The sequence below is a fragment of the Drosophila bipectinata genome, chromosome 2R (genome assembly GCF_030179905.1).
Source record: "Drosophila bipectinata strain 14024-0381.07 chromosome 2R, DbipHiC1v2, whole genome shotgun sequence".
Classification (NCBI taxonomy): domain Eukaryota; kingdom Metazoa; phylum Arthropoda; class Insecta; order Diptera; family Drosophilidae; genus Drosophila; species Drosophila bipectinata.
Window position 1 is genome coordinate 15,264,298 of NC_091737.1, and position 25,547 is coordinate 15,289,844.

Here is a 25,547-nt window from a genome sequence, read left to right on the forward strand (position 1 = left end):
CTATGAGGTATTTCAAATTTATTTAAAATGTTTCTTCTACACTGAAGCAGAACTAACAGCCATGAGTTCTGTTTCAATTTGTTGAAATAAATTATTATATTTTCAGTTACTGAAAAATCCCTTTTTGTGATTTCTTCTTGGCTGGTTTGAATAAAACAATCAGGTATTTTGGATTAGATATTTCGGGGTTTTATTTCAATTTTAATGCTTTGGTTTCCTTGTACATTAATTTCTTTTATTAACATATAAAAGTAAAGAAGGCCTAATAACAAAACCAACTCAAATGGTTCCCACATCGATGATTTGTATCAAGTAGCGCAGTTTTTGGATAAATATTGAATGCTTTCACAGAATCTCAGCTTTTTAATAAGTATTCATAGGTTTTGGGTACATATTCTTTTCTGTGTGTATGTATATATGTATGTTTGTAGCACTATGTAAGCCTCTGCATTAAAAATATATATTATGTATGTATGTATGTATAATATGCATGATTAATTCGGATGAGGGAGCTCTAACTCCCTGATAATTGATACTCGTATAACATTTGCGGTGTTTGCAGATTACGTATGTTGGTCGGGTCTTTAGATTTGGGTTGCGATTAGGATGCCATCTAGTTTGATTTATAGCTTATCTTGGTTATGGTATAGTTTCTGGTTCTATAGAGCAGGTTTTAACCCAATAGAGCTATGCCTATGTACAGTAAATATTTTTGATTCTGATTTTTTCCTCTTTGGTATACGGAATATAGATATACATATATTTTCTTTTGCTTTTATCATATTTAGTTGTATAGATACTTTGTTGGGGGCTGGGCTGGGAGATAGGGGGTGGGCGCCAACTTGATATTCTTGTGTTTATATATTATATGATATTTTTTTTGTGCTCGTTGATAATTCGCTAACTAATTCGTTTTTATGTAGATGTACGTTATGTTGTGCAATAACTTTTAAAATCAATACATACAATGCAATATGTATAAGCAACAAATACGATCTCGTCCCGGAAAGACACTTTCTGAATTGACAAATGACCTAAGTGAGTGTCGTCTGATGGAATCACTTAACTGGCTTTGGTTAGATCTATAACAGTTATAAAATCTAGTTCATATTACGTCTGTGCATTGAGATTTGTTCGGTGGATGTTATATTTATATATATATTTCATAATTTCGTATATATCTATTATGATATCAGCTATTACTTCAGTAGAAAATAACATTCAATCCGTTTTTAAAGCATTCGTTTTTTACTTTTTCTCGAAAATTAAATTTTCATTAGAGCGCTCACAAAACAATTTTTCTTTTTTTCATAATTCGATTAAATTTTCGATCAACTTTCGGTGAAATTATTCTAGAGGATACAACACGGAATAAAGCCTTAGAGGCCCTGATCAGAACCCATTCAGTTCATAGCAAAAGCGACATTATTTTCTGACATTCAGAATCGGCAGACCTAGGTTGGTTATATCGTTCCATAAGTAAGGTTATTAGTAATTTAACTATAAAGGCTACATTTGGGAAACAATCGATTATAAACAATAAAAATTTCATTTCAATTATTTTTGGTACAAATTCTACGCAATAGGAAAAATGCCTAAAGTAATTGCCTTATGTATGCTTAAAATTTACTGTAATGCACCAAGAGATTTCACTTTCAGTTTTATCAGCGCTATAAATATATCAATATCCGTATCAGTATCCAATTACAATCATTCAGATCAACATATATACGCGTACTTGTTTATAATAAGTACATGCAGACATTATATATGAGATACCTAGTCCAACATTTATATTCGAATTATTTGCTATGCACTTTACGAATATCCTATTACTTGTAACTCCCACAATCCGTCTATTTAAGTCTGTTGGATTGAGCTCAGAAACGCTGGGTCCACTGAGGCCACCTTGGCGGTGAGAAAAGCATGCATGCAGAAGAGCAGACTTTGAAGGACTTGACATTCCAGTTCCTAGAAGAGAGATACTATAAGAAATATCCTATTGACTGAGAACTTATAGTCATACCTTTGTTTCTATTGCCCTACTATCGTGATCTTGAAAATGTAACTTCAGCTTGGACTTTCCATCGTCACTGGATCCTCTCAGTTGAGAAAACTTGTACTGCCAGACCACGGCAGAGTCGGCTCCCTCGGTAAGCGAAAATCCTGCCTGCCAGTCCAGAGTAAGTCCACCACTCTTGCCATGATGCGAAACAGCAAATGTCTTGCGCTGAATAATAGAAAATAGATAAGGTATTTAAACAAATTTCATAATTAAAGAGTACTTACGCCTAATTTAATCACACTTGTGACAATGGCAGCATTCCAACTATTCTCAATCCTCAAAAGCTCTTGTCGGGTTTCCACACTCAAATACCGGGGCTCATGTCCAGAACTTTGCAGTAAAAAGCAATGCTGGCGACTATCTACTGTTTCAGATTCCTTAACGATCCGGAACATCGTCTGATAAACCTTGTAAACTACCAAAGCCTTGCTAATGCCAGCCACATTTAACTAAAAGGTCAACAGATTTTATGAAAATTTAAATTAATTATGATAGGTTGATGGACTTACAGGTGGCGTTTCAAAAAGCATCACTTCAGTACCTTTAAGCAGTAAAAACCGGGGCTTGTAACTCTGCCAAGATATATTGTTATTGATGACGCCCTCATTAACCCAACCCATATATTCAATACGCTCGCCAACAGCAAAGTTTCGATTGTATAACTTCATCTATTAATTCCAAAATCAGAGATTAGCATAGGTCTTTAAAATATGCATTTATATTCATTATCTTCTCACCTGAAGATGAGTTAGACCCACAACATTGTCCGTGATCAGTTTAAGCCACTGACTGAGTATGGCCAGCTCATCGCAGTGTATCACACCGGTTGTTACACCATTCAAGCCTCGAACTTCGAAGGCATTTTGACGCAGCTTATCGGTTCCATAAATATATCTCGTTACATAAGCCATCATTAGAGGCACTAAATCAGGGAAAAGTTAAAAAGGCATGTTACGTAAATTTTCAAATCATAAATAAACGTATTTATTACCTGCCACCACATCTGTCCAGCGTTTCTCGGGCTCTGAACATATCGACATGGGGCGACTGCAACTCCGACTAATGGTTCCACTATTGACGGAGGACTTGTAGCCCTCGTCGGCCTTCAGTTCTGCACAGGTTGCATCATTGTCAGAGTCGGGTGTATCTTTGGTTACTTTGAGAAGGATTAAATACTTTATTTATACCTTACGTTGCGAAAAAACTTTATTAACTTACATTGCTTCTGAAGAAAAGGCGTGGCAGCCCGATAGTGTTTCACAGTGAGCACTACTATATCACCGGCATTCCTAAGAATATTCACTGCGTCGTCGTGGGGACACGCCGTGATATATTCCCCATTCACCTTGATAATAGCATCGCCCACAAAGAGCTGACCCGTGATATCCGCCGCCTGATCCTTATAAATTCGCGATATTAAGATGGGCAGCTTGTGCTCGGCTCCCCCTTTTATGCTAAGCCCCAGACCGCCTTGCTTTTGGCGCGTGATTTGAACCATGCGCTCCTGGAAAGAAATAGGAATTAATTCATTTCAATTTGTTATTCCAAAATCAAAACTTACCTTCGACTCCATTGGCGGACCATTGGGATGACTGGTTGGAGTAACTACTTCCAGCTTTTGAAGCGAAAGTAGCTCCATGGTCAGGTTCAGCCTAAGGGGCTCGGGTCTGCTCTTGCCATCGCTCACATGGACCATGCCAGTTCGCACCTGTTGTATTGAATATTCATTATTGATTAATATAAAACACTTATTTGCACTTTACCTTTAGGTTTTGATCTAGTTTTTCTTCTATTGGCGTAGCCATGGTGTCAGAGACCTTCATAATTCCTAAAATAAAGAACAAACAAGAATTAATGCAAATATTCGACTTTTAAAAAAAAGATGGTGAAATCTTTTGATTATTTTCCTTTTTTTTGATTATCTAACAAGGTGTACTCCATGAAATTGTTTTTTTTTTCGATTTTTCTCTTTTCATATGCACTAATATCCGATCCTAGTATAATATCCTAGTAAGTATCCGATTAAGAAGTAATGTACCATTTTATAATCAGCAAATTAATTCAAGCCTTGAATTTCAAGGTATTTCTTAAATATCGTGTTTGAAAATTTTGAATTTTTCAAGACCCTATTAAGTTGTGGGTTGGTGAATCTTACTCCCTTTTACTAGACCACAAATACTAAAATGTTTCCTGACTTGTGGCAGTAAAGAGATGGCAACGAATGTGAGCCGATACGGCGGCCGCCAATCAAGTTGGCCCAGAAAGTACTTAGAGTTCTGGGAACTTTTTGCCTTTATTGTTAACATTATTGTGGCCATGGCAATGGACTGTGGAAACAAGTGCAATCAAAACGGGTAGCCGGGTCTCCGGTTGCCTTTATCGATTGCCAATTCATACGAACGTCTCGACGTACGTTGAGTAAACCAACGCAAATGCAATCTTCAGTGAAGAATATTGAATTACGTTTACCCATTACTGCGATAGTTCAAGGTGAACCGTGTAATTGCCTTAATTAAATTACACATGCAATTAGAAACAATTAAACGCAATCAGTCAGCGGCACAATGCAATAGAGATATTCTTTTGGATCGACATGATCCACGGAATACCTATGAATGCCTATGACCGACAGTTCCGAGGAAGACATGCTCCGCCATCCATATGTTTTCCATTAAAGTGGAAAATAAATATGATACCGGAAAAACCAAATATGAGTGAAAACACATTGAAGTGTGCCCCATATGCTGGTGTTTTTCTTGCTGTTATTGTTATTGGTGCTGAGTGCTGAATGCTGAAGTGTGGCTGCAACTGGTCCGCAGAAAAGGGAGGGCAGGAAAAGTATTTCGGCTAACCACTTGTGCTCCATAAATAGGTGTTGCCTTTGGGGTTGAGTATTTCGAAGGGCGCTCGAAATTTGTGCATCTGGTGCCGGTCGCAATGGGATTTGAGATTGAAAAAAATTGGCATTCGTTGGGGAAAAGATTTGATGTTATGCTAGGAATGTTTAGAAAAAACGGATATTTCTTTGATGAGAAAATATTTTGGAAAGCGTAGTTTATACACTCGTAGGAAAAATTTAATCTAAAGCAGCCTAAGATGTACTTATAGATATATGTATATATAGTATATATATGTACAATATATATCTGCGACCTGCGACTTCGCTGTTGTTTTTCTTAGTTCTAAAAGGTAATATGGTAAAGTTTTTTCGAAGTAACAAAATCTTTCTAATCAAATTTCAATAATTTTTAAACATAATTCATAGAAGAGTTGTAAAAAATTAGAACACTGTAGGTGACGAAGCATGCCTTAGGCTTAGTATTATATTACGAACTAATATATATAATATTGTGTTCGGTATATGGTACATACTTTATAAAATCTTGATAAAATATAGTCCCTATACTACGGGATATAAGGAATGATGAAGTATTCTTCTTTTAGAGTGCATAGTCTCAAAAATTGCCAAAATGTCGCGACTTTTCGGACATTGTCCTAGTGCCATAGCAACGAGCTATTGGTCAGTCAACGGACCTAGGGGAACACGCATACGTAGTGTTGTCCCGGGTTACCTCTGATTATGGCTTTATTTCGTGTGCACGTTGCGCTGCCCTTGCGTGCGTGCTCCAGAACCGTACAGCCGTAAAACCGTTAACATGGCTAGGAGTGTGGGCAGAGGAGTTTCTGGTGGAGTTAGCCGTCAAGGGACAAGGTGGGGGGTGCCTGCTTCAAACCAAACAACCCAACATGTTCGGATCAAGATTGGGGGCTTCGAGAATCAGCTGTGCTTTGGAAAAAGAGCAGCACATTGTAGGCGAAACGTTTCGGGCGGTTTGCCTGAAGTTTCAGCGATTGAACTTTTTTTGCAGCTCTGGCAGTAAGTAAAACAAACACACGCACACTCACACTCCCATACTGGCAAAAGAAAACGCACACGCACACCACACTGCTTTTCACATAACCGATACCCACTTGCCTCAGGCCAGAACGTTGATTATTAATTTATGTGTGTTTGCTAAACAACTCCACCGCGCCCACAATCGGTATTGGGATTACCTCCTTTTATTGACAGATGTACTTATAGATATATATATAGTATATATATGTACAATATATATCTGCGACCTGCGACTTCGCTGTTGTTGTTTTTCTGGGCTCAGGGCACTGGGCTAAATCGTTTTTCACGTTTTCAATTGGGTCACATTTTCACATTGCGGATCTTTGGGTTCATGGGGGCGGCTCTTGAACCCTCGATTTGTTCAAATCACAGCTCACAAAAGTATGCTAACTTTCTGTTTGTCACACTTTAGCCCACTTCAGTATAAATTTATATTTCTATATATGTGTTGGCTGTACTCCTCGGCTCGAAGGCGATTCCGTTCCTTCAGCGGTCCCGAGCACAACGTTCCCAAAGGCGAGCGAATTGAGAACTGAGAGTTCCGCCGTAAATGCGGCGCCTGCCGACCGTATTCTCTCGCCGTTCTCTCTCCCCCGCTTAGCAGCAGCACAGCTTTGTGCAGCCTGCAGGCCATATGTTCGGTTTTCAGTTTGGGGTTAGCCAGCTCCAGTCCGCCAACTTTCAAAGCTCTATGGTAAAACCTCAAAACTTTCTTCTTGGTGAAAGTATTTTCTAGAAAGAGGAAATTCCAGGGCAAAAGCTTTTTTCAGGGCTGGTGAAAGTTTTAGCTGGTTCTTGTTTTAGATTCTTAATAGATAGGGCGTGTAAAAATATAGAAATGTAGAAAGTAAATGTAGAAGTTAGAAAGCTGTTCTCGTATAAAAGCTTCGATTTTTCTTTTAAGTTTAATATTTAATATGGAATATTGAAATTCCTTTTAAGAATATGTATATTTTTAAGCTCTCACATTAAAATATTTTCTTAGTTTGATTGTGAGATGTCTCACAAATCTCATAGTTGCATAGACCCTAAACACCCTTACTTTCATATCCAAGGAAATTTGAATAAATGGAAGATTAAATAAAAGAAACCAGTAGATTGTAGGTCTATAGTATGTCAGCAACTTTACGGTAGAAATCTATACCTATATCGTGAAATAAAATGCCGTAAGGCGACCATATTGAAACTTATTCCAATTGTGAGTTGAACGAAATACTCGTTAAATGTTAATTAGAACGCTGAATCAGCCGCGTGGGCTCATTAAAAGTTTTCGCCCCCCAATTTTTGTTGTGATTGTTAGGCAGAATGAAAATAGGGCCAGAGCAACGTTTGTTTTTGGCCCCGACCCGAATTTCGGCTAAGTGATAAGCCGGCCAATAAGAGCCGATCTAACACAATGAATGGTGGAGAAAGTTAATTAATGTATTAGCCAAGGTGAAAGCCTCATGGCTCACACCTTGGCAGGTGAGGAGCGTCTAGTACTTAAATGTCGGCCTTTTCGACTTCCTGGCCCATTAATTTAGATTCCTACCTCGGCCAATGTTGATTAGAAATCTACATTATAATGCTAAAAAGAAAGTACTTAAAGTTTAGAGAACAAAACTACCTTTTTGACTTGCTACACTAAAAAATACATTTTGATTGTCATCCTGAACTTCTGGCCAACTTTAGTGACAGTTAACAGACTGCGATGTTGATTGCCGTAATGGTTTTGCCAGGGCAGGTGGGGAGGCAGGTGCAGCGGATCATTTCGAGATAGCCAGGACGAGGCTTAACAGCCAACACCCACCTCTTTGATTGTCACTGCCACTCAGCGCAATCAGTTGGGATTTAAGACATTGGTGGTGATGGCAACTACACGGCCAAGAAAAGCGGCAACAACAACGCCGCCACTAGAAACAAAAGAAGCCACAACAACATCGTCGGCATTATTGACAAAAGTTTTTCGTTTGTTTTCGACGCTTTTGCCTTTGGATTTCCTTTCCCTTTCCAGCTGGCTCTCTCTGCGGTTGCGGGCGAAGGGCAGCAACACATTTTTGTTAGCTGATTGAAATTAGTTGATGCATAAAAAAGTTTGTTTGCTAACAATTTCGTTCGAAAATATTTCGGTTCTAAAGTAAAATTATGACTGCTTTGCATATTTTTCGGTTGCCAATGTAAAACTTTGGCCCAGGCCCCAACTTATTGGCATTGGCAAATGTTGGGAATTTATGGCCTGAGCAAATGTTGGTCTACCATTCCGAATTTTGGCCAAGAGTTTGCCCTTCTCAACTCGGCATATCCTTTGACTGGATTCCTGTAATTGCATTAGTCGCTCGCTTGTTGATTTTTGGTCGAAACGATTACACTCTAAGCCATGCCATGGTATTTTGTAGTTGCTTTTTTTTTAAACTCTTACCAAATCAACAAGCAGAGCAGGAACGTCGTGTAATTGAATAATTATGTTATTGTGTGGCTCAATGAACTTGAGCGAGATTTCCGTCTGACAGCTGCCTCGTCTGCCGAAGCTTCCTGGTACTAGTGTCTTTCAGATACAAGATGGGCCAAAATCCTAGACCGCCTCAAGGGTACTCACACACACACGCACTCACAGCCATGGCAACAGCAACACAAAAACTTAATTAAGCCTGATTCTGGTCTTAGCACCTCCGGAACATTAGCAAATCAATTGAGTTAGAGCAAAGGCGCCGTCTCGTCATTTATGCACTAAAGAAAATAGTTTTTATATATTATAAATAGTTTATTTAAGAATAGATAGGTCTAGCCCCTGCACTTTTACATGTTCAGCTTGGAATATAAGTTAGAAATTATTATTATTATGTTTTCTTCTTGTGTACTTATACGATATATGTATATTCCGGCTGATTGGATGGTTGTCACCTACAGGATAACCAATTTTAATGCAGTTTCACACCCGACCATACGATGAGCTGAGCAAGCAAACAAATCGCCGAGGAAACGGAGACAGGATCTGGGGCCTGTGAGGGAGGCCTGGCACTGCTCTGGGGATGCAGACCACGCATGCAACACGCCAGCGACAACTTCCGTTCTTTCTACGGTTTCTCCGGTTTCTGCGTATTTTTGCTGTTTTTTCCATTTTTTCATTTTTTTTCGCTGCTAACCGAGATTCACGGCACGGAAAATGCTTTCAATTTAGCAACGAGCACGATTCGGTCGAATGCATGGCAATCAAAATGCGGTTAGTTGCGTGTGGCAGCGGCAACAAGGAGTGGCAAGGGGTTTGGGTGGGTTGTGTGCCACAACAACCGCGGTAACAACGCTGACAACACAATGACAACAACAGCAATGCGAAAAAAATGACAATTGTCAACAATTTTAATTTTCATATGCACGCAAACGCAACAACACAACGACAACGACAACATTAACAGCAACAACAGGACCAACAAGGATTAACATACGCGTCCCCAGCGGAAATGCACAAACACCAACACACGCACGAATCGAGTTGGTATTCGCGGCTGCATTGTGTGTGCAGTTTGTTTGCATTTGTATTGCTAATAAAGAGAGGACAGCCTATGCCCCGCCCACCTTGCCAGGAGGGCTAAAAAAAAAATTGGTAAGAAATTCACGGAATTTATATGAATACAGTGGAATCTAAAATATTAAACATGGTTGCCAAATAATTCTGGCAATCAGTGGAATTCTAACAAAATAAAATAATTGAAAATTCCTTTAATAGAATGTTAGAAATGTGAAATGCAAATAATTTATGTCAAACGCTAATGAAGAAAGATTTAAATCAATTAACTAATCCATTAGTCCGCATGGATATCTGATTTGCAGCTGGAAGATGCCTCTGCCAGCACAAAAAACTATAATTTAATTACTCACTGCATTCAACTCAGTGGCATTTATCTTTGGAAGTATTAATTAAATATTCCACTTACACTGTCGCCTCGGCTGATTTACGATCCATAGAAATAGTTGCTATAATAAGCTGTGAAAAAGGTTATTATTGCTACAGGCATCCATCGGCAATTGATTTACGCGCTTTGCCATTAAATAGCGTTTTGGGCTTCGCACCAGAGCAGTCCGGACAAGAGCTGCTCTGGCCAAGTCCAGAGCAAAGCTTATAAATTAATTAAAAAATCAGTATAAATACATAAATCAATTACCCGCCTCAATGAGACTCGCCGCTGCACTCTTTGGCGCCGGCTATGGTGCTGGGCAATTACTTGGCAGCTGCAATGACAAGGAGGCCTGGGCGAAAGGGCCTGCGAAGAGGGGCGATTGCAAGGAATAAGGACGATGAAGGATGAGAAGGAGCAGAACGATAAAAACGGCAACATGGCGTTCAAAGTGCACAAAATGGCGGTAATTCGCGCTTTGTTGCTGTGCGGCCAAAACGCTTCAATAGTTGAGACACAGAAAAAATAAAATAAGTTATTTATATCCAGAAACTAAAAGAATTCAATTCAAATAGAAAACCTTATCAGAACTATAAGAAAAGTTTTACTTCATCAAGGCATTATTTAAGCCTTAAACACTTTTTTTATTGGCAGTGTAGTCATCACTCTTCTAGAAAAAGGAAACCACAACACTAGAGCGCGAAAAAGGAGCGGGGCAAAAAAAGTATAACACAGAGAAAAGGCAAACAAGGACCCTGCTAATAAGAGCGCGGGAGCTGAAAGGATCAGGGGCACGGGCCAATAGAGAGGCGGGGGCATTTGGGGTGCGGATGCAGGCACTGCACTTTCCGAAGGAAATATATTGTCCAGCTTAAATTCCTCCTTGCAGTTCCCACCCTCGACTAAACTTTGTTCGCTGCTTGCCAGCAAGAAAAGCGTGAATTGTTCATAAAATCTTAGCATCCGCCCACTACCCCCATTACTCCAACCAACCTTCACAGCCGCCCCCCTTTTAAGCACCGCAGCGGTATGTCATTAATGATTTCCTTTCATGCGGCCAATGCAATTACATACTTTTCCCCATTCCCACCATCGGTAAATTGATGACGAGAGATGGAGAGTTTGTTAAAGTTAGCATAAAGTTCGCCTTATTGTCCGACATTCCCTCATTATCCAACTTGCGCGTAAGTTTACCAAAGAATTATGATGCCTCTATCCGGGGGACATATGTATACGAACCATAAGTATCTGAGTATGACAAGCCCGGCAAAAAATTTCATTAAGTATGGCTAATCTAATAATGCAAGCCAAAGAACTGCCACAGTTGCAAGAGAAATTCTCATAAAATGTAACAAGTTCCCATCTTAAACATATGAGCCTGGAGTGGTATTGTATCATTTCTTTTGAATAAGATCTAGTTTTTCTCCGTGTGGCTATACGTGGCTGGGTATAAAAATTCACACAAATAAAACTTTACCATGACTGCCGTATTTTATAGCTGCGAGTTTTTCAACTGACCAGAGAGTACGTGTGTTTTCCTTCGCGTTTTTTTTGGGTGCAGATGGAAAACAAACTTTTTCGTTAGACCATCAAAATTATGAAGTACCATATGCCTGGAGATGTATGGACATCGCTCAGGGAACTCCCCAATCGTGTCGAGGGTCCGGACGCGGCCAGCCTTTGAGTGATCATGCTGGCAACCGACCTGCCACATCAACCTGAGTGCCGCAATAACTGAAAGTGCGAAATGTAACAGATACTCGGCCCAAAGAGTTTCAAGAGTGGAAAGTGAAAAGCTGTACTATAAACAAGTGTTATTTTTTTTAAACTGAAAGTAATTTTCTTAAATTTATTAAACAAGAGAATAAACAGGATAATCAAAATACACCGGAAATACATTTTATTCTAAAAGTTTACCAACTATTTGGTTTGAAAATTATATCATAAATGCAACAATACTTCCAATGATTTATAGTTTATACTGAAATTCAAAGAATGTCGTTATTAGCCCAATTTCCAATGATCAGATTTGCCAATATTTTCTGTTTTAGGGCTAACTTCTAAGGACAAAAGGCCTGGCAAACAGATTTATGAATCCTGGCCAAATGATCCCCTTGGCAAACAAAGGACTTGGCTTATAACTCCAACCTGCAAAAGCAAACATAGAGATCTCATCCTCCGGCTCGGAGACGAGGAAGGACTCCGGCTCCTACCAAATTTTCAATTACTCCTGCCTGGGCGAAAGTAATGGCCAAAAACTGAAACAGAGGCAAGAGTAACAACAACTGCCAGCTGGCAAATGGCACATTTTGTGCTTAATTTCATTTCCGTTTAGGTGCCGCACCGAATGCCATTCCTTGGCGCTTGGGCGGAACAAGGACTCCGTGTAGCCAAGGACCAAAGACAGAGAGAGATAGACAGTCTGGTCCATACTGCGCAACAATGAAGCGCTTGGGTAACGGTAAATTTCATTTTAAAAGCATTTTCATTTACATTTTGTCCATTTGATTTTGCCATTGAAATTTCGAAGCGAAAAACTTTTCCGCCAGCCATTTTATTGTTTCACCATTATTACAGGTAAGTCTTTCGCTGGGTGACTGTATATGTATGTGTGTATGTGTGTGTGTGAGCCCCAAAACAGTTTTATGACCCCAAAGGTAAGGCACTCTTTGCAGCATCCTCGGCGCTTGATGGGCTTCCTAATCCGTTTGTGCTTTTAGTGGCGGCGAAATTTTAACGACGCATCTTCGGAATTTGTTTAAGAAATCTATAAGGACGCAGCACATTTCGTTATTGCCAAAAAGGCTCCCCTTTGTTTAGCCTCCTTATGCACAGAGAGAAGAGCTTTCGATAATATTTAGAAGTGCTATAATAAAAGAAGATAAAATACTAGAAAAAGGCAGAAAAGGAGCTTAAAATACTACTACTACTACTACTGCTACTACTACTTTTACTACTACTACTGCTACTACTACTACTACTTCATTAGAGAAATATTGCATACAATTTATAATAAAAATTTCTCCCAGTGTCTATGTGATTTTTCACTTTGTCTGCTCTCGGCTGCAGCCATTGTTTGTTTTTCTTTTTTTTTTGTGTTTGTTGGTGCTTCTTTTTGGTTTTTATGCGCGACGCTGGTTGAACGCTTCGCTGCTTTGATTTGCCTTGCTTAGCTCTACTCACTCCCCTTAAAAAGTCCTGATGCCACCCCAAGTGACCCCTCAAACCCGGGGCTCCCCTGACCTTTATCTCGGCCATTGCAGGATACTCCGGCCAAGGTCCTTGGACAGAAGAGGCAACTGAAACAGGAGCCGCACTCGTGCGCACTTCGCGCTACAAAGCAACAAATCGAGTTTGCGAATAAATGAAATTACTTTTCGGTCTAATGACCATCATCTGCTGATTTTATTAGATTTGTTTCCTTTTGCTCTGTGTGTTTGTTTACTGCTACTCCTGCTGCTGATTTCCCAGCTTTTTCTTCCTCGGTTGCAACATTGAACTCTTGAGCAAACTTTAAATGACTTTTGTGCCCAATCGCTGTGAGCTGAAAGGTTCGATAAGAGACGTGTTACCTTGGCCAGGGGTGATTGCCTTGTAACATGCATAACATTTTTGATTTTTGGATAACATTTTTGTTAGATATTTCATCAGGTACACTAACAGAAAAGAACAGGTGTATTTATAAAGAATCTGTAGAGTATAAGCTGGCTTGCAACGAACTCATTATTTTTTCCAAGTGCTCTGTATTTGAATAGAGAAGCCCATTTCTGTGGGCTTTTCATTTTCTGGCACCTGTTGTTGTTATTTTTCCATTTTTGTTGCTTCTCCTGCTAGGCCCTGAAGTCCTGCCTGTTTTCTTCCTTTTTAGCTTTCCCCCAAAAACTGACATTTTATTTTTATGAAACATCTTATTTTTCTAATTTGCAACAGCAGGTGTCGCCATTTTCTGCAATTTTGTGTTTATATGAGAAAAGTGCTGCTGCTTTTCCTTTTCCACATTTCCCAGCCGACACCCCCATTCACCCACACCTTCAAATTGTTGTTGTTGTTCTTGTTTTTTTCTTGCCTTCCCTGAGCGGGTGTAAATTCAGTTTACTGTAAAATTTAATAGAAAGCGAATTTTTCCCCCAACAGCAGCTGTGTGTGTGCGTGGGGGCAACAGTGCGTATGTGTGCCTGCAAATTGGGGTCTTTTGTTTATAGTGTTTCACATGTTTGCATATAAAGTGAGAATTCTTGTAAAGCATGCTGTAAAAATACGTTTAATAAGCTACAAGACGGCTTGTGTTATCCGCTCTTCTTAGCCCAAACTCGCATTATGCCTGGGAATCGGTACACAGGAAAAATTATGGTAAATTTTAGATTTTTTGGAAAAAGAAAAGGTAAAGATTAGGGACTTCTTTAAGAGGTTTAGAGTTAAAGCTTCAAAAAGGAAAAAAACCTTCTTTTTGTTTTCTACTAGATGTGTTTTTTTTTTTATCTGCCCACTACCCCTTTTTCTTCATATTTCATATATTAATTAGAATTAATCTCTTTTTTTCTGTGTAAGCAAGTGACTGCCAAGCTTGTGGGACTCCGAACCGACCTGGCATCTTTATTAATTCATAAAACGTCAAACGCCAGGTGTCGCTGACGATATGTCTGAAGCTCACTTGGCTGAGGTTCTGGCATTTTTATGTTTTTAAAAGTCAAACAACGAAAAATTTTGTGGAAGTTTTTTTTACTCCAAATTACCAATAAAAACAATGGCAGGACACACATACACAAACAGGCAGGCAATAATACAGCTACTTGCATATGTATGCAAGGAAGATATTCCCCCAAGATCCCCAATACCACCGACCGACCACCTACCACCTAGGCTAATTCGTTATCTCTGGGGCGTATCAAAATCACGCTTGATTAACTTTTTCGAGCCATTTAACAAATAAGCAATAAAATCCGTGCATTTCCTTAGTCCGTGTCCAAGTCGGGACCTCTACCCGTCTCGACCCCCGCTCCCCTTTAGCCCCCCAAAATGAGCTCCTGCATCTGGTTGGGGCCGCCTTTTCTGTGTTGTCTTGAGCAAATTGCCATTTTGTGTTCAAATGAGACGTTTATGTTTTTTAATTTTTTTCTTGTTCCTGGTAATGGCCAATGTCAATGGGTTCAGAAAAGGGCAATTTGGGGATCAAGCATTTGAGCTGGGACATCTGGGAATTCTCCGTTTTAATATGGGGAGTTAAAAAAGGAATGTCCTGTAATAAGTGCTTTAATTAAACTGCAAAGAGCTCGTAAAGGGTTATAAGCTAAAAGCAAACAATTAATTTATAAAAACTTGGTAGTTACGTGGACAAATTGATTTTAAACGAGTATAAAAAGCCAAATGTGAGAAAAGACATATCTTATATATCCTTGTAGGCGATGGGCATAGTGTCTTTCCTACGCGTTTTAAACATTTTTTATGAAAATAAAAATATTTAAAAAAACTAAAAAAAACTTTTTTTTTCTTAATTTTAATCTAGATTGATAGAAAATTAAACTAGAAATGGGTTGAGTTACTGTTCTGAGGATTTGGATGACTATTGGCAAAGATTTGATCTTTGTTGTGGGCTTAATTGTTCTATAGTCAAAAAATAAAAAAAAAAAAGCATCGGTCAGTGGCGGATTTAAGGAAAAAGGCCCAGTGGGCAAAATTTTTTCAGGGTACATTGAAGGGTATTTTGAAGGGTACAGCCCAGAAAATTTGACAAAAAATCTTAAAAATATTTTGTTTCCAGATTTTGATGCAGATTTATGGAGAATCGATCCACAAATCGTTTAAGGTATTCCGATCAAGAATCGGATGAATATTTCCTAAGATATGGCCTTCGCAGTGGGTCATATGGGGCTCCCCATGCATTCTGCACATTTTGAAGGGGACAGACCAGAAAATTTGACAAAAAATCTTAAAAATATTTTGTTCCCAGATTTTGATGCAGATTTATGGAGAATCGATCCACAAATCGTTTAAGGTATTCCGTTCAAGAATCGGATGAATATTTCCTAAGATATGGCCTTCGCAGTGGGTCGTATGGAGCTCCCCATACATTATGCACATTTTGAAGGGGACAGCCCAGAAATTTGACAACAAATCTTTAAAATATTTTGTTCCCAGATTTTGATGCAGATTTATGGAGAATCGATCCACAAATCGTTTAAGGTATTCCGTTCAAGAATCGGATGAATATTTCCTAAGATATGGCCTTCGCAGTGGGTCATATGGGGCTCCCCATGCATTCTGCACATTTTGAAGGGGACAGCCCAGAAAATTTGACAAAAAATCTTAAAAATATTTTGTTCCCAGATTTTGATGCAGATTTATGGAAAATCGATCCACAAATCGTTTAAAGTATTCCGTTCAAGAATCGGATGAGTATTTCCTAAGATATGGGCTTCGCAGTGGGTCGTATGGGGCTCCCCATGCATTATGCACATTTTGAAGGGGACAGCCCAGAAATTTGACAAAAAATCTTAAAAATATTTTGTTCCCAGATTTTGATGCAGATTTATGGAGAATCGATCCACAAATCGTTTAAGGTATTCCGTTCAAGAATCGGATGAATATTTCCTAAGATATGGCCTTCGCAGTGGGTCATATGGGGCTCCCTATGCATTCTGCACATTTTGAAGGGGACAGACCAGAAAATTTGACAAAAAATCTTAAAAATATTTTGTTCCCAGATTTTGATGCAGATTTATGGAGAATCGATCCACAAATCGTTTAAGGTATTCCGTTCAAGAATCGGATGAATATTTCCTAAGATATGGCCTTCGCAGTGGGTCATATGGGGCTCCCCATGCATTCTGCACATTTTGAAGGGGACAGACCAGAAAATTTGACAAAAAATCTTAAAAATATTTTGTTCCCAGATTTTGATGCAGATTTGTGGAGAATCGATCCACAAATCGTTTAAAGTATTCCGTTCAAGAATCGGATGAATATTTCCTAAGATATGGCCTTCGCAGCGGGTTTTATGGGGCTCCCCATGCATTCTGCACATTTTGAAGGGGACAGACCAGAAAATTTGACAAAAAATCTGAAAAATATTTTGTTCCCAGATTTTGATGCAGATTTATGGAGAATCGATCCACAAATCGTTTAAGGTATTCCGATCAAGAATCGGATGAATATTTCCTAAGATATGGCCTTCGCAGTGGGTCATATGGGGCTCCCCATGCATTCTGCACATTTTGAAGGGGACAGACCAGAAAATTTGACAAAAAATCTTTAAAATATTTTGTTCCCAGATTTTGATGCAGATTTATGGAGAATCGATCCACAAATCGTTTAAGGTATTCCGTTCAAAAATCGGATGAATATTTCCTAAGATATGGCCTTCGCAGTGGGTCATATGGGGCTCCCCATGCATTTTGCACATTTTGAAGGGGACAGCCCAGAAAATTTGACAAAAAATCTTAAAAATATTTTGTTCCCAGATTTTGATGCAGATTTATGGAAAAGAAATGGAAGGTGTAACTTTCAGCACGAGGGGCCCTGAAAGCCTTTCGTCGGGGGGGCCCATTGGGCAAGCGCGCCTTTGCCCACCTGTTAAATCCGCCACTGGCATCGGTCTAAAAATATTTTGGAGTATTCTGTTGCCGATTGTCAAAGATATGTGTAACTGAGGTCCGATTCTCCAAACAAAACTTTCCTTTTTCCACACATTTAAGACTCTAAAATGTAAAGTCCATTCAATTTAGACCATCCTAAAGTACTTTCTACAAGGGTTATTCATAATAATCCGTCTGAAGGGAAAACTAAAAGCAAAATAAATTAGCAATTAGTTCTTAACTAAAACATAAATGGCCTATGAATTTTGATCCCTTCTATGGGTCGAACAGTGCAGTTTACAATCAGCACTTCAAATGGAAACCGAAGCATAAATAAACAAGCAGAGGAAATTGCAAATCCCCAAATTAGCATTAGCTAATCAAGGTAACAAATGGCAGCAGAAGGCCATTGGGGGGCAAGTAGGTGGAAAATCTTTAAGCAAATAGCAGAGCATTGTGCCCAGCTAGTCGGATGTAAGTGTGTGTGTTAAGTGCAGTGTTAAGGGTCCAGAGTCCGTACCGGCCCAAGGCATCCGGAGGCTGTTTGTATAATATATAATCGAGAAGTATGCCATTTGGCATTCGAAGGCAAAATTAAATTTGACTGGCCAAACACCCGCAAACAAACCAAAAGCCGAAGCGCACAGGCAACGTTTACCAACATTTGCCAACTGCAGTTACATGGCTTGCAGTCAAATGCTGCTCATATTCCACCTGGCTTAAACCCGAGGTGGTCCCAGTCAGTAGCACTTGAAAATAAAGGATGAATTTAAATAATTTTTTAAAAATGTAATATTAAAAACTATTAAGATCTGGAATAATTAAAAGCTTTTAACAAGCACGTAGTTTTGCAATAAATTCATTACATATTTTTATGTTTTAGGTATAATTTTCTTTCAGTGCCTTAGTAGCAGCTGAATATCTGAGCCTGGCAGGGACCAATTAAATATTGAGAGAGACATTTGCCATTTCGTGCTCCGTTTGTAATTAGCCGTAACGTTCTGCCGTATAAATGCTTGCAAGGATTGCCGAAGCGTGGTTCGAAGCCAAGTATATACTATATGTTATGTATGTAATGTCGGCCTCATAATGCCATTTGCCAAATTCCATTGATTGGCACCCGAACTCTGACTTCAAAGCAATTTTCCCCCGTCACTCTAGCCAAAAGGTAAATATTTTATAGTCAACATAATCACATCGCACATCAAAGCCCCAAAATCCGCACCGCCACTGCCAACTCAATCGAGCTGGTAAATCAGGGCATATTTATACGAGGGCTGCCTGCATTCGATTGGAAATCAAATTTTGATTTGCCAGGTGGGCTGGCACAGGTGGCAGAAAACTGAGGCTCAGACTGATGTATTTATTGGCCCAAGTGTGCCTGGTTGAGCACACATAGTGGGGATTATTTTAGGGGAATGTTCTAAGAAGTAAGTTTTCCTCAAAAGCCTTTGTTTTACATTTTTTATTTTATCGAAATTACAAATTTATTCGTTCATTTTTTTCCAAACAACAAAGTAAAATTATACTGCATGCGCACATCAAGTAAACCTATTCGAGCCTCTCTCACTGGCATCATTGTTTAAACACTGTCAATTCCTGCACCAAAATTCCAATACCAAAATTCTGGAATACATGGGATCCAATCCGGAACACCCTAAGCTTACACTACTACTGACTACTGGGTGCAAGCCATCTGGTACATGAATTGGATGACGGTACGTGTTGGCCGGCCGGTCATCGAGTTTTTAAGTAGGTAGGGTAGAACATTAATCTTGGTGGTTAATCCGGTGCCGCGAATATCCAAATGGGCCCAGTCCACGCAGGGCACCAGAGAGTGCAGTATAGCAGCAGCTAGGCAGGAAGTGGAAGGACCTTTTCCGGTATTGCAGAGGTCGTAGGTTATGTTGTTGTTCACGATCTGCTTGTAGTACTTGAACAGGGGGAAGCGCCAGATGCGGTCGCCAGTGAGGCCGCCCGCCTTACGGAAGTTCTGCCACACAGACTTGGAGGTGGTCCAGAGACCGCTGGCTCCACCGCCCACGGCGTAGTTCACGCCCATGGCCACGGGGCCGATGTCAAGGACAAGCTTTGGCTTGTATGTGGCCTGGGCGTACAGCAGAGGATCGGCCAGTTGGACGACCGGAGCGTTGCCCACATTTTTGATGCCCAAGGTAGTGCCGTTCAGAAGAGTCACCACATCGCCGCACTTTACGGCCATGCCGGAGGGCATATGTTCGCACAACGGCATCACAGCAGTGATGTTTATTGGCAGGGACAGGGCGGCAGCTGCTCGAAGGACCCCCACGCAGACCGCGGCTCCGGCCATGGCGCCGCGGTACTTGTCCATTCCCTTCTTTGGCTTCAGGCACAGACCGCCGCTGTGGAAGGTCAGGCCCTGGCCCAGCATCAGGACGGGGCGATCTTCGGGGGCAGTGCCGCAGTAGCTGCACTCCAGCAGCAGGGGAGGCTCGCAGGATCCCTTGGCGATCATCAGGAAGGAGTTCAGGTTCATGTCCTCGATCCAGTCCATGGAACGGACTTCGACGGTGACACCGCAAGGGCACAGGGCGTCGACGGCGGCCTGGGCGAAGATGGAGGGAGTCATCATGTTGGCCGGAGTGTCGGACAGACGGCGCGCCAGATTCTGGGACTCTGCCTTGAAGAGACCCCGCACCCAGGCGTCGCGATCACCTTTGCCGTACATGTCCAGCTTGGGGGTGTGGGTGCGGTTCTTCTTGCGCTTGTTGGCATTGTACCGCCACACGGCCAGGGCAGCGCCCTCGGCCGCCTGCTCCGGGTAGTCCATGGCGTCGACGTGCACTTCAACCATGCCCTGGAGCTGGAGGGCACGTGCGCCGGTTCCAGCGGCAATGCGCACATTCTCCATGCCCTCGTCCAGCTCCTCGTTCTCGTTATAGGCAGCTCCTTGTGGGCCGACACCCACCACGGCCACGGTGTTGTACTCGCCCTCGAAGCCGCTGAACAGCAGCCCCTTCCCGGCCTTGCCGTTCATGCCGCGCTCTCGGATCAGCGTCATCAGCTTGCCGCCAAGCTCGTCGTCCAGCTGAACAGCACCGCCGGTAGTCTTGATAGACTTGTCGCCCTCCTTAGCATAGATGCCCACGACCACGCCCTTAGGGTTCTTGCACTTGGTGGCATAGCCGCGCATCAGGGGCGAGGCGAAAGCGCGATAGCTTCCATTCATAGCCGCTAGCCGGAAACCGGCGCGCACCAAATGGATATCCTTGTAGGACGGCATTCCCGATTTCGCGCGTCTCGAAAAAAAAACAATTTCGCAGTCAAATAATTACTCGGTTGACAGACAACACCGGTAACACAGCAAATTTAGTTTTTAACGCGTGTTATATTTTAAAGACAAAAACAAACTTTTAATAAACACTTTAAATTTTGTTTCGTATTTCTATTACCAGCTCATCTGTGGCTTGTGCGACATTCTACAGTAAAATGAACTGAGCTATGGGCGTTTCAAGGGTTATGATTTTGACAGTTCCAAAGTTTGATTTCATGGATAACTTGGATGGATAGTATTTTGTATTTTTTACATTTTGTAAAGGGTTCTGTAATTTCTATAATTTCGACAGTCATCGATATCTCAAGGACTTAAGAATATTTATGAAATTAATTTCTCGATTTGGCTAAGGTATTAGTCATTTATTAAGCTAATTACTTTGAATTAAATGCATTTTTGGAGCAATTACCAGTGAAAATTTAGACAAAGCTGCGGGCTGTCAAGGACCTGAGTCTCCAACTCCCATCGACCGACGTCTGGCGGTTGGCTATGTAAATAATAATGACAAAAGCGGAGGATCCGGATTCTGGATTCCGGAAAAAAAATCGTATGAATTTCAATTAAGTAGTCAACAAGCGGGTCCGGAAGCTGGCTGGCTGGGCCCTGTGCTGGGTCCGGCCAAGTGCACAGCGATAATAATAACGGCGAGTGGAAATAATTAATTTTCCAAACCAGTGAGTCAACGCTAATTAAGCTTAATTTTTGGTGTTGCATAACTAATTAAGGTGAGAACTGGCAGCGGCTGTTCCACCGGCACAGCCCCTGTCCCCAGTTCCGCAGGCACTGAGAACTTATTATGCAAAAATGTTGCACTTTAATTCTATTTGTCTGCGGGATAGACAATCTATAATTGGAAAGTATGCTCGTGCTTATCTCTCGTTTCTATTTGAATATGGAATTCAATTTAATGTCGCCTGAGCGCAGAAATATGCAAATCTTTCCCCCGCAGACACGGCCAAACACACAAATGTTTGCCTTTTGGATTTTCAGCAAGGTGACCCGAAGGGTCGGATCACACAAACACACACACACTCTGCCAGACCAGAAACCCGAAACTCGGCACCCGAAAACCAAATTGGAAATTTGGTTATTTCTCGCCTTTGCGCTTGACCTGGCCGAAAGGACACGACAAACTTTGCCTCTACATCCTGGCACACACACACCGGCCCACCAACCGGTGGCTAACTTTGGACGATGTCCGATGTCCGGTCTCTGGCTGTGTTATAAAATATTTGCCCAAGTTGAATAGTTCAAAGTATTTGATTTAAAATTAACATTTGTCTTTGCGCACTCGGTTGGAATTATGCAATGTGTTCGGAGATAAGAAGAGTTGCAAATGAAATTGAAAATGAAATTATTATGTATTTGAAGATTACTATTTGGACACAATTTCTCACACCTGATCTCAGTGCCTTTGAATATTATTGTTAAATGTTTGCTTGGCAGGACTTACCTGAGGAGCTGCAAGACCCAAGGGATAAAACTCTTAGTTTTTTTTGATAATTTTGCTTTTTTATTAAAAGATTTATTTTCTCACTTAATTATAACTAAACGCTTAGTAACTAAAGATTTTGCAAATTACCTTAAGTACATTAAGTCTGAAGAAAGTGCAAGACACTAAAAATGATAATCGAAGTACTATGTATACACACTCCGTAATATTCAATTGTTCTGCGGCAAGATGGAGAGGAATAGGACAGTAGACACTGGCTTGGAAGTACACATACACAGATATTAAACGAACGCTGAATTAATGCTCATTCGCAGCTATTATGACATATGTATATATAAGCTATGGACCGATTCGAGTTAAATATGTCGATGCACGAGTTAGGCGAGTATTGCTTGTGATTGAGGTTTATCTAAGGATAGTTCCCATAGGTTGGAATTGCATTCGATTTGCATGAACGTGTGTACAACTTGATATATATAGATCGTTTATGGTACATTTATACTGTGGTTAGGCTGTTCATAAATTTATCAAAACTTAACATCACATTGCTTCTTCGATTACATTAAGGTTGCCTTTAAGTTCAAAGATTGATTATTCTTATGTTGGGTGTTATATTGAAACTAAATCGAGTCTAGATTCGAATAACGATATGAATGTGCGTTCTGCGGCAGTTTACATGGTTTTCAAACGTTCAATTGTCGTAGCTAGCTATGGGTTGTGGCGTATCTATAGTATATCATTATTTAAATCGAATCAAGTTGAATGAAATGCACCATATGGGAGGAGCTGTGTCGTCGTGTGATAATACCCTATAGTCTAAGTCTAAGATGAATGCATTGTAAATGCCTCCGTAAATGCATAATCCTTTAGGAAGAGTTTTCTGTTTTTCTGTTCATTGCTGAAGAAAGTATATCTATGATGATGTCGATGATAATATAATGATGATATCATGATTCTTGTCCGCTCTGTTCCTGTCTTCTGTTGGGCTTCTGTTGTGCGTTGGCATTATCTAAAACGGATTGGACGACGGCATGTTGAAAGCGAAACTCTGTTCGTGGTATCAGACATTGGGCTTGCGGAAAATCTCATTTGGATGCTGATTGCTGCTGAAGTTCTGCCGGGTCGAGCATTGCTGTAGAAGTAATATAATAATGCAAGGTACATACAATTAGTGATATGTATGAGCAGGAGCAGGAGGAGGATATAAGCCGGACTATAAGCCCGCCGTAAGTGATTGCATTTTAATTACATTTCCATTGCATCTCCCACCCCAAGGAGCAATTACCTTGCATTTGGGTCACACCGCCACCGCAGGTGGGGTGTCTGGATAATGACAACTTAACTACCTTACACCATTTTTATTATTATTTTCCCTTTGATTTGACGTTGCGGTGTCAGTTTGGACAGCCGACCGGCTCGAAGGCTATTAAAATAATTGCCAACGAAATCGTTTATGTGGTGTATGGTGTATGGTGTCTGCCCTTTGCACCACCAACAACACATCACCCCACGACCCAGAACCCACCCATCCAGGTTTTATGACAAAAGCTGCCAGCCGCAGGGGGTTGGTCTTTCTCATTATCACTTACCGCTTGCTTCTTTTCCCAGGACTTCATGGCTGTCTTGTACTTCTCGAACTCGTGGCACCAGTCCGAGTAGATTTTCTGATAGTCGTTGCTCTTGTTTGGCGGAGTGCATCTGTTTTAAAATTAGGATTAGTCAAGCCACTTCTTAATAGACTCTTAGATATTTTTATTAAGCTTACCTGTGGGCATCCACTGTGATGTTGTAGCTGCACAGAAGGGAACCACCCAAGTGACAATCGTAGCGACCGCCATCGGCTTCGTTCACGGAAACCACAACCAGGCCACGTTCCGTGGTCTCAATGTATTTGGTGGGCGAATAACGAATCTCATAGCTATGATTTAAACAAATTATAGTTTCTATTTTTAATAATACAATTATGACTTACCGTCCCTTGTCCTTGGAGTGATGATACCAAGTAACCTGTTCGTTTTTCAGGACTTCCGGAATCTTCACAAAGCATCCCAGATGAACACTCTGGCCGTAGGTCACCACTATTTTCTTTTTCAAGACACTCGAGTCGCAAATGTCACTAGTCTCGTTCGCCACATCCTGTTTAATAACAAAGATAAAGTAGCCTTACAATATATGCCTTTCAATAGGCATGTGTTACTGACCTGCAATAGGTCCAGCTCGTACGGCCGGCACGTGTTGGCCTCCTTATCCCAGCCGCAGTAGGGATCACGGACGCAGCGGAAGCAGTTGTCGTAACGGCGATTGCACATGGCCAGGTCGATTTGCTTGATGCGATGATCGGTGCCAATGTAGAGGCTCTTACGTGTCTGGCTGATTTCCATCACCTGGATGGCCTCGTTGGGAGCCACCTCAAAGATGTCCAGCAGCTTCGACAAGGACTCGCCGTTGCGGTAGTACTGCACGATTTTGTAGATGCGACCCAGATTGGTGCCCACATAGTAAACAATGTATTCCTGATTGAGGATGTCAATCCGGATTCTGGAAAACATATAAAAAAAGAAGTGAGCGGAGGTCAATTGAGAGAACACCTGGAAGTGTGTATCACACCTGCAATTGAGGAATATTTATTTTGTTTTTATTTAAAACTCACTTGTCAACGACGAGCTTGGTAAAGACCAAATCCCTCTTATAATAGACCGGGTTGTTGTGCTCGTGATTTACGGCTTTGTCCATAAGTGGATGGGATCTGATGAAATTCAGCACAGTATCGGGCAGATTTGATGTATCGTTGACACACGTACCCGGCCGGGGCTCCGGTACGCGGGAGTTCAGCACCGGCAACCACGCGGAATTCGATGAAGATTGCTCCTTGAATTTACCTGTGGGCGGGGATGGAAAAAAAAAAGAGAGAAAATGGTAAAATAAATACGAAATGGGGGGGAAAACTGATATTGAGTTGCAATTGAAGATTTAAATCTACGACCAAAGGTGTCAGCTGGCTCTCCTCTAAGCTGTCAAGCGATTGGGAATCCTCGAACAAAAATCTATGCCAGCATGAATGGGTGTTGGTGGTGCTGGTGGGTGAACGAGTGTGGCAATAATCCATTCAAATGGATTTTCTAATGCGATTTATGTTGCGCACGGCAACAAAAACGGCAACGAATCCAACTCGAACTGAAATTACAAAACACACTCGACAAAGACCAGCAGCAGGAGGGCAGGAGAGTGCTCTCGAACGGATTTCCCTCGGAATAAAACAAACGTATAGATGGCAAATAAAATTTGCCAATAAGTTGAATGTGCCATTTCCCAATACCCAGTACCCAGTCCCCGATTCACCAAATCCATACCCAACTGGGAGGGGGCGACCAGCTA

At 41.0% G+C, this 25,547-nt stretch overlaps 3 protein-coding genes across 6 annotated transcripts in view; all 3 read right to left on the bottom strand.

Annotated features, from left to right (window-relative positions):
- Nucleotides 1-173: 173 nt before the first annotated feature.
- Syn2 (Syntrophin-like 2) lies at nucleotides 174-21,147 on the bottom strand. Of its 2 annotated transcripts, none has more exons than XM_017242056.3 (10): nucleotides 21,129-21,147; nucleotides 3,829-3,893; nucleotides 3,627-3,773; nucleotides 3,284-3,569; nucleotides 3,057-3,221; nucleotides 2,803-2,987; nucleotides 2,575-2,733; nucleotides 2,290-2,514; nucleotides 2,027-2,230; nucleotides 174-1,971 (listed from the first exon to the last, which is right to left on the bottom strand). In XM_017242056.3, the coding sequence occupies exons 2-10, from the start codon at nucleotides 3,886-3,888 to the stop codon at nucleotides 1,861-1,863; spliced, it is 1,542 nt and encodes a 513-aa protein (XP_017097545.1). In that variant the 5' UTR covers nucleotides 3,889-3,893; nucleotides 21,129-21,147; the 3' UTR covers nucleotides 174-1,860. The 2 variants fall into 2 exon arrangements, with proteins under 2 accessions (XP_017097545.1, XP_017097544.1); XM_017242055.3 differs by lacking the exon at nucleotides 21,129-21,147 and adding an exon at nucleotides 6,122-6,478.
- Nucleotides 18,857-20,879, bottom strand: loopin-1. The gene has a single exon (XM_017242054.3). The coding sequence runs from the start codon at nucleotides 20,666-20,668 to the stop codon at nucleotides 19,085-19,087; it is 1,584 nt and encodes a 527-aa protein (XP_017097543.2). The 5' UTR covers nucleotides 20,669-20,879; the 3' UTR covers nucleotides 18,857-19,084.
- A 1,094-nt stretch (nucleotides 21,148-22,241) lies between the features above and the next one.
- Sema2a (Semaphorin 2a) overlaps nucleotides 22,242-25,547 on the bottom strand; it is a 30,253-nt gene continuing 26,947 nt past the window's right edge. For all 3 annotated transcript variants that reach the window (XM_017242037.3, XM_017242036.3, XM_070278502.1), the window contains exons 10-15: nucleotides 24,823-25,051; nucleotides 24,374-24,710; nucleotides 24,145-24,308; nucleotides 23,938-24,090; nucleotides 23,762-23,870; nucleotides 22,242-23,304 (exon numbers count right to left, since the gene is read on the bottom strand). In XM_017242037.3, the coding sequence (XP_017097526.2) occupies nucleotides 23,233-23,304; nucleotides 23,762-23,870; nucleotides 23,938-24,090; nucleotides 24,145-24,308; nucleotides 24,374-24,710; nucleotides 24,823-25,051 (1,064 nt within the window). In that variant the 3' untranslated portion in view covers nucleotides 22,242-23,232. The remainder of the gene's footprint in view (nucleotides 23,305-23,761; nucleotides 23,871-23,937; nucleotides 24,091-24,144; nucleotides 24,309-24,373; nucleotides 24,711-24,822; nucleotides 25,052-25,547) is intronic.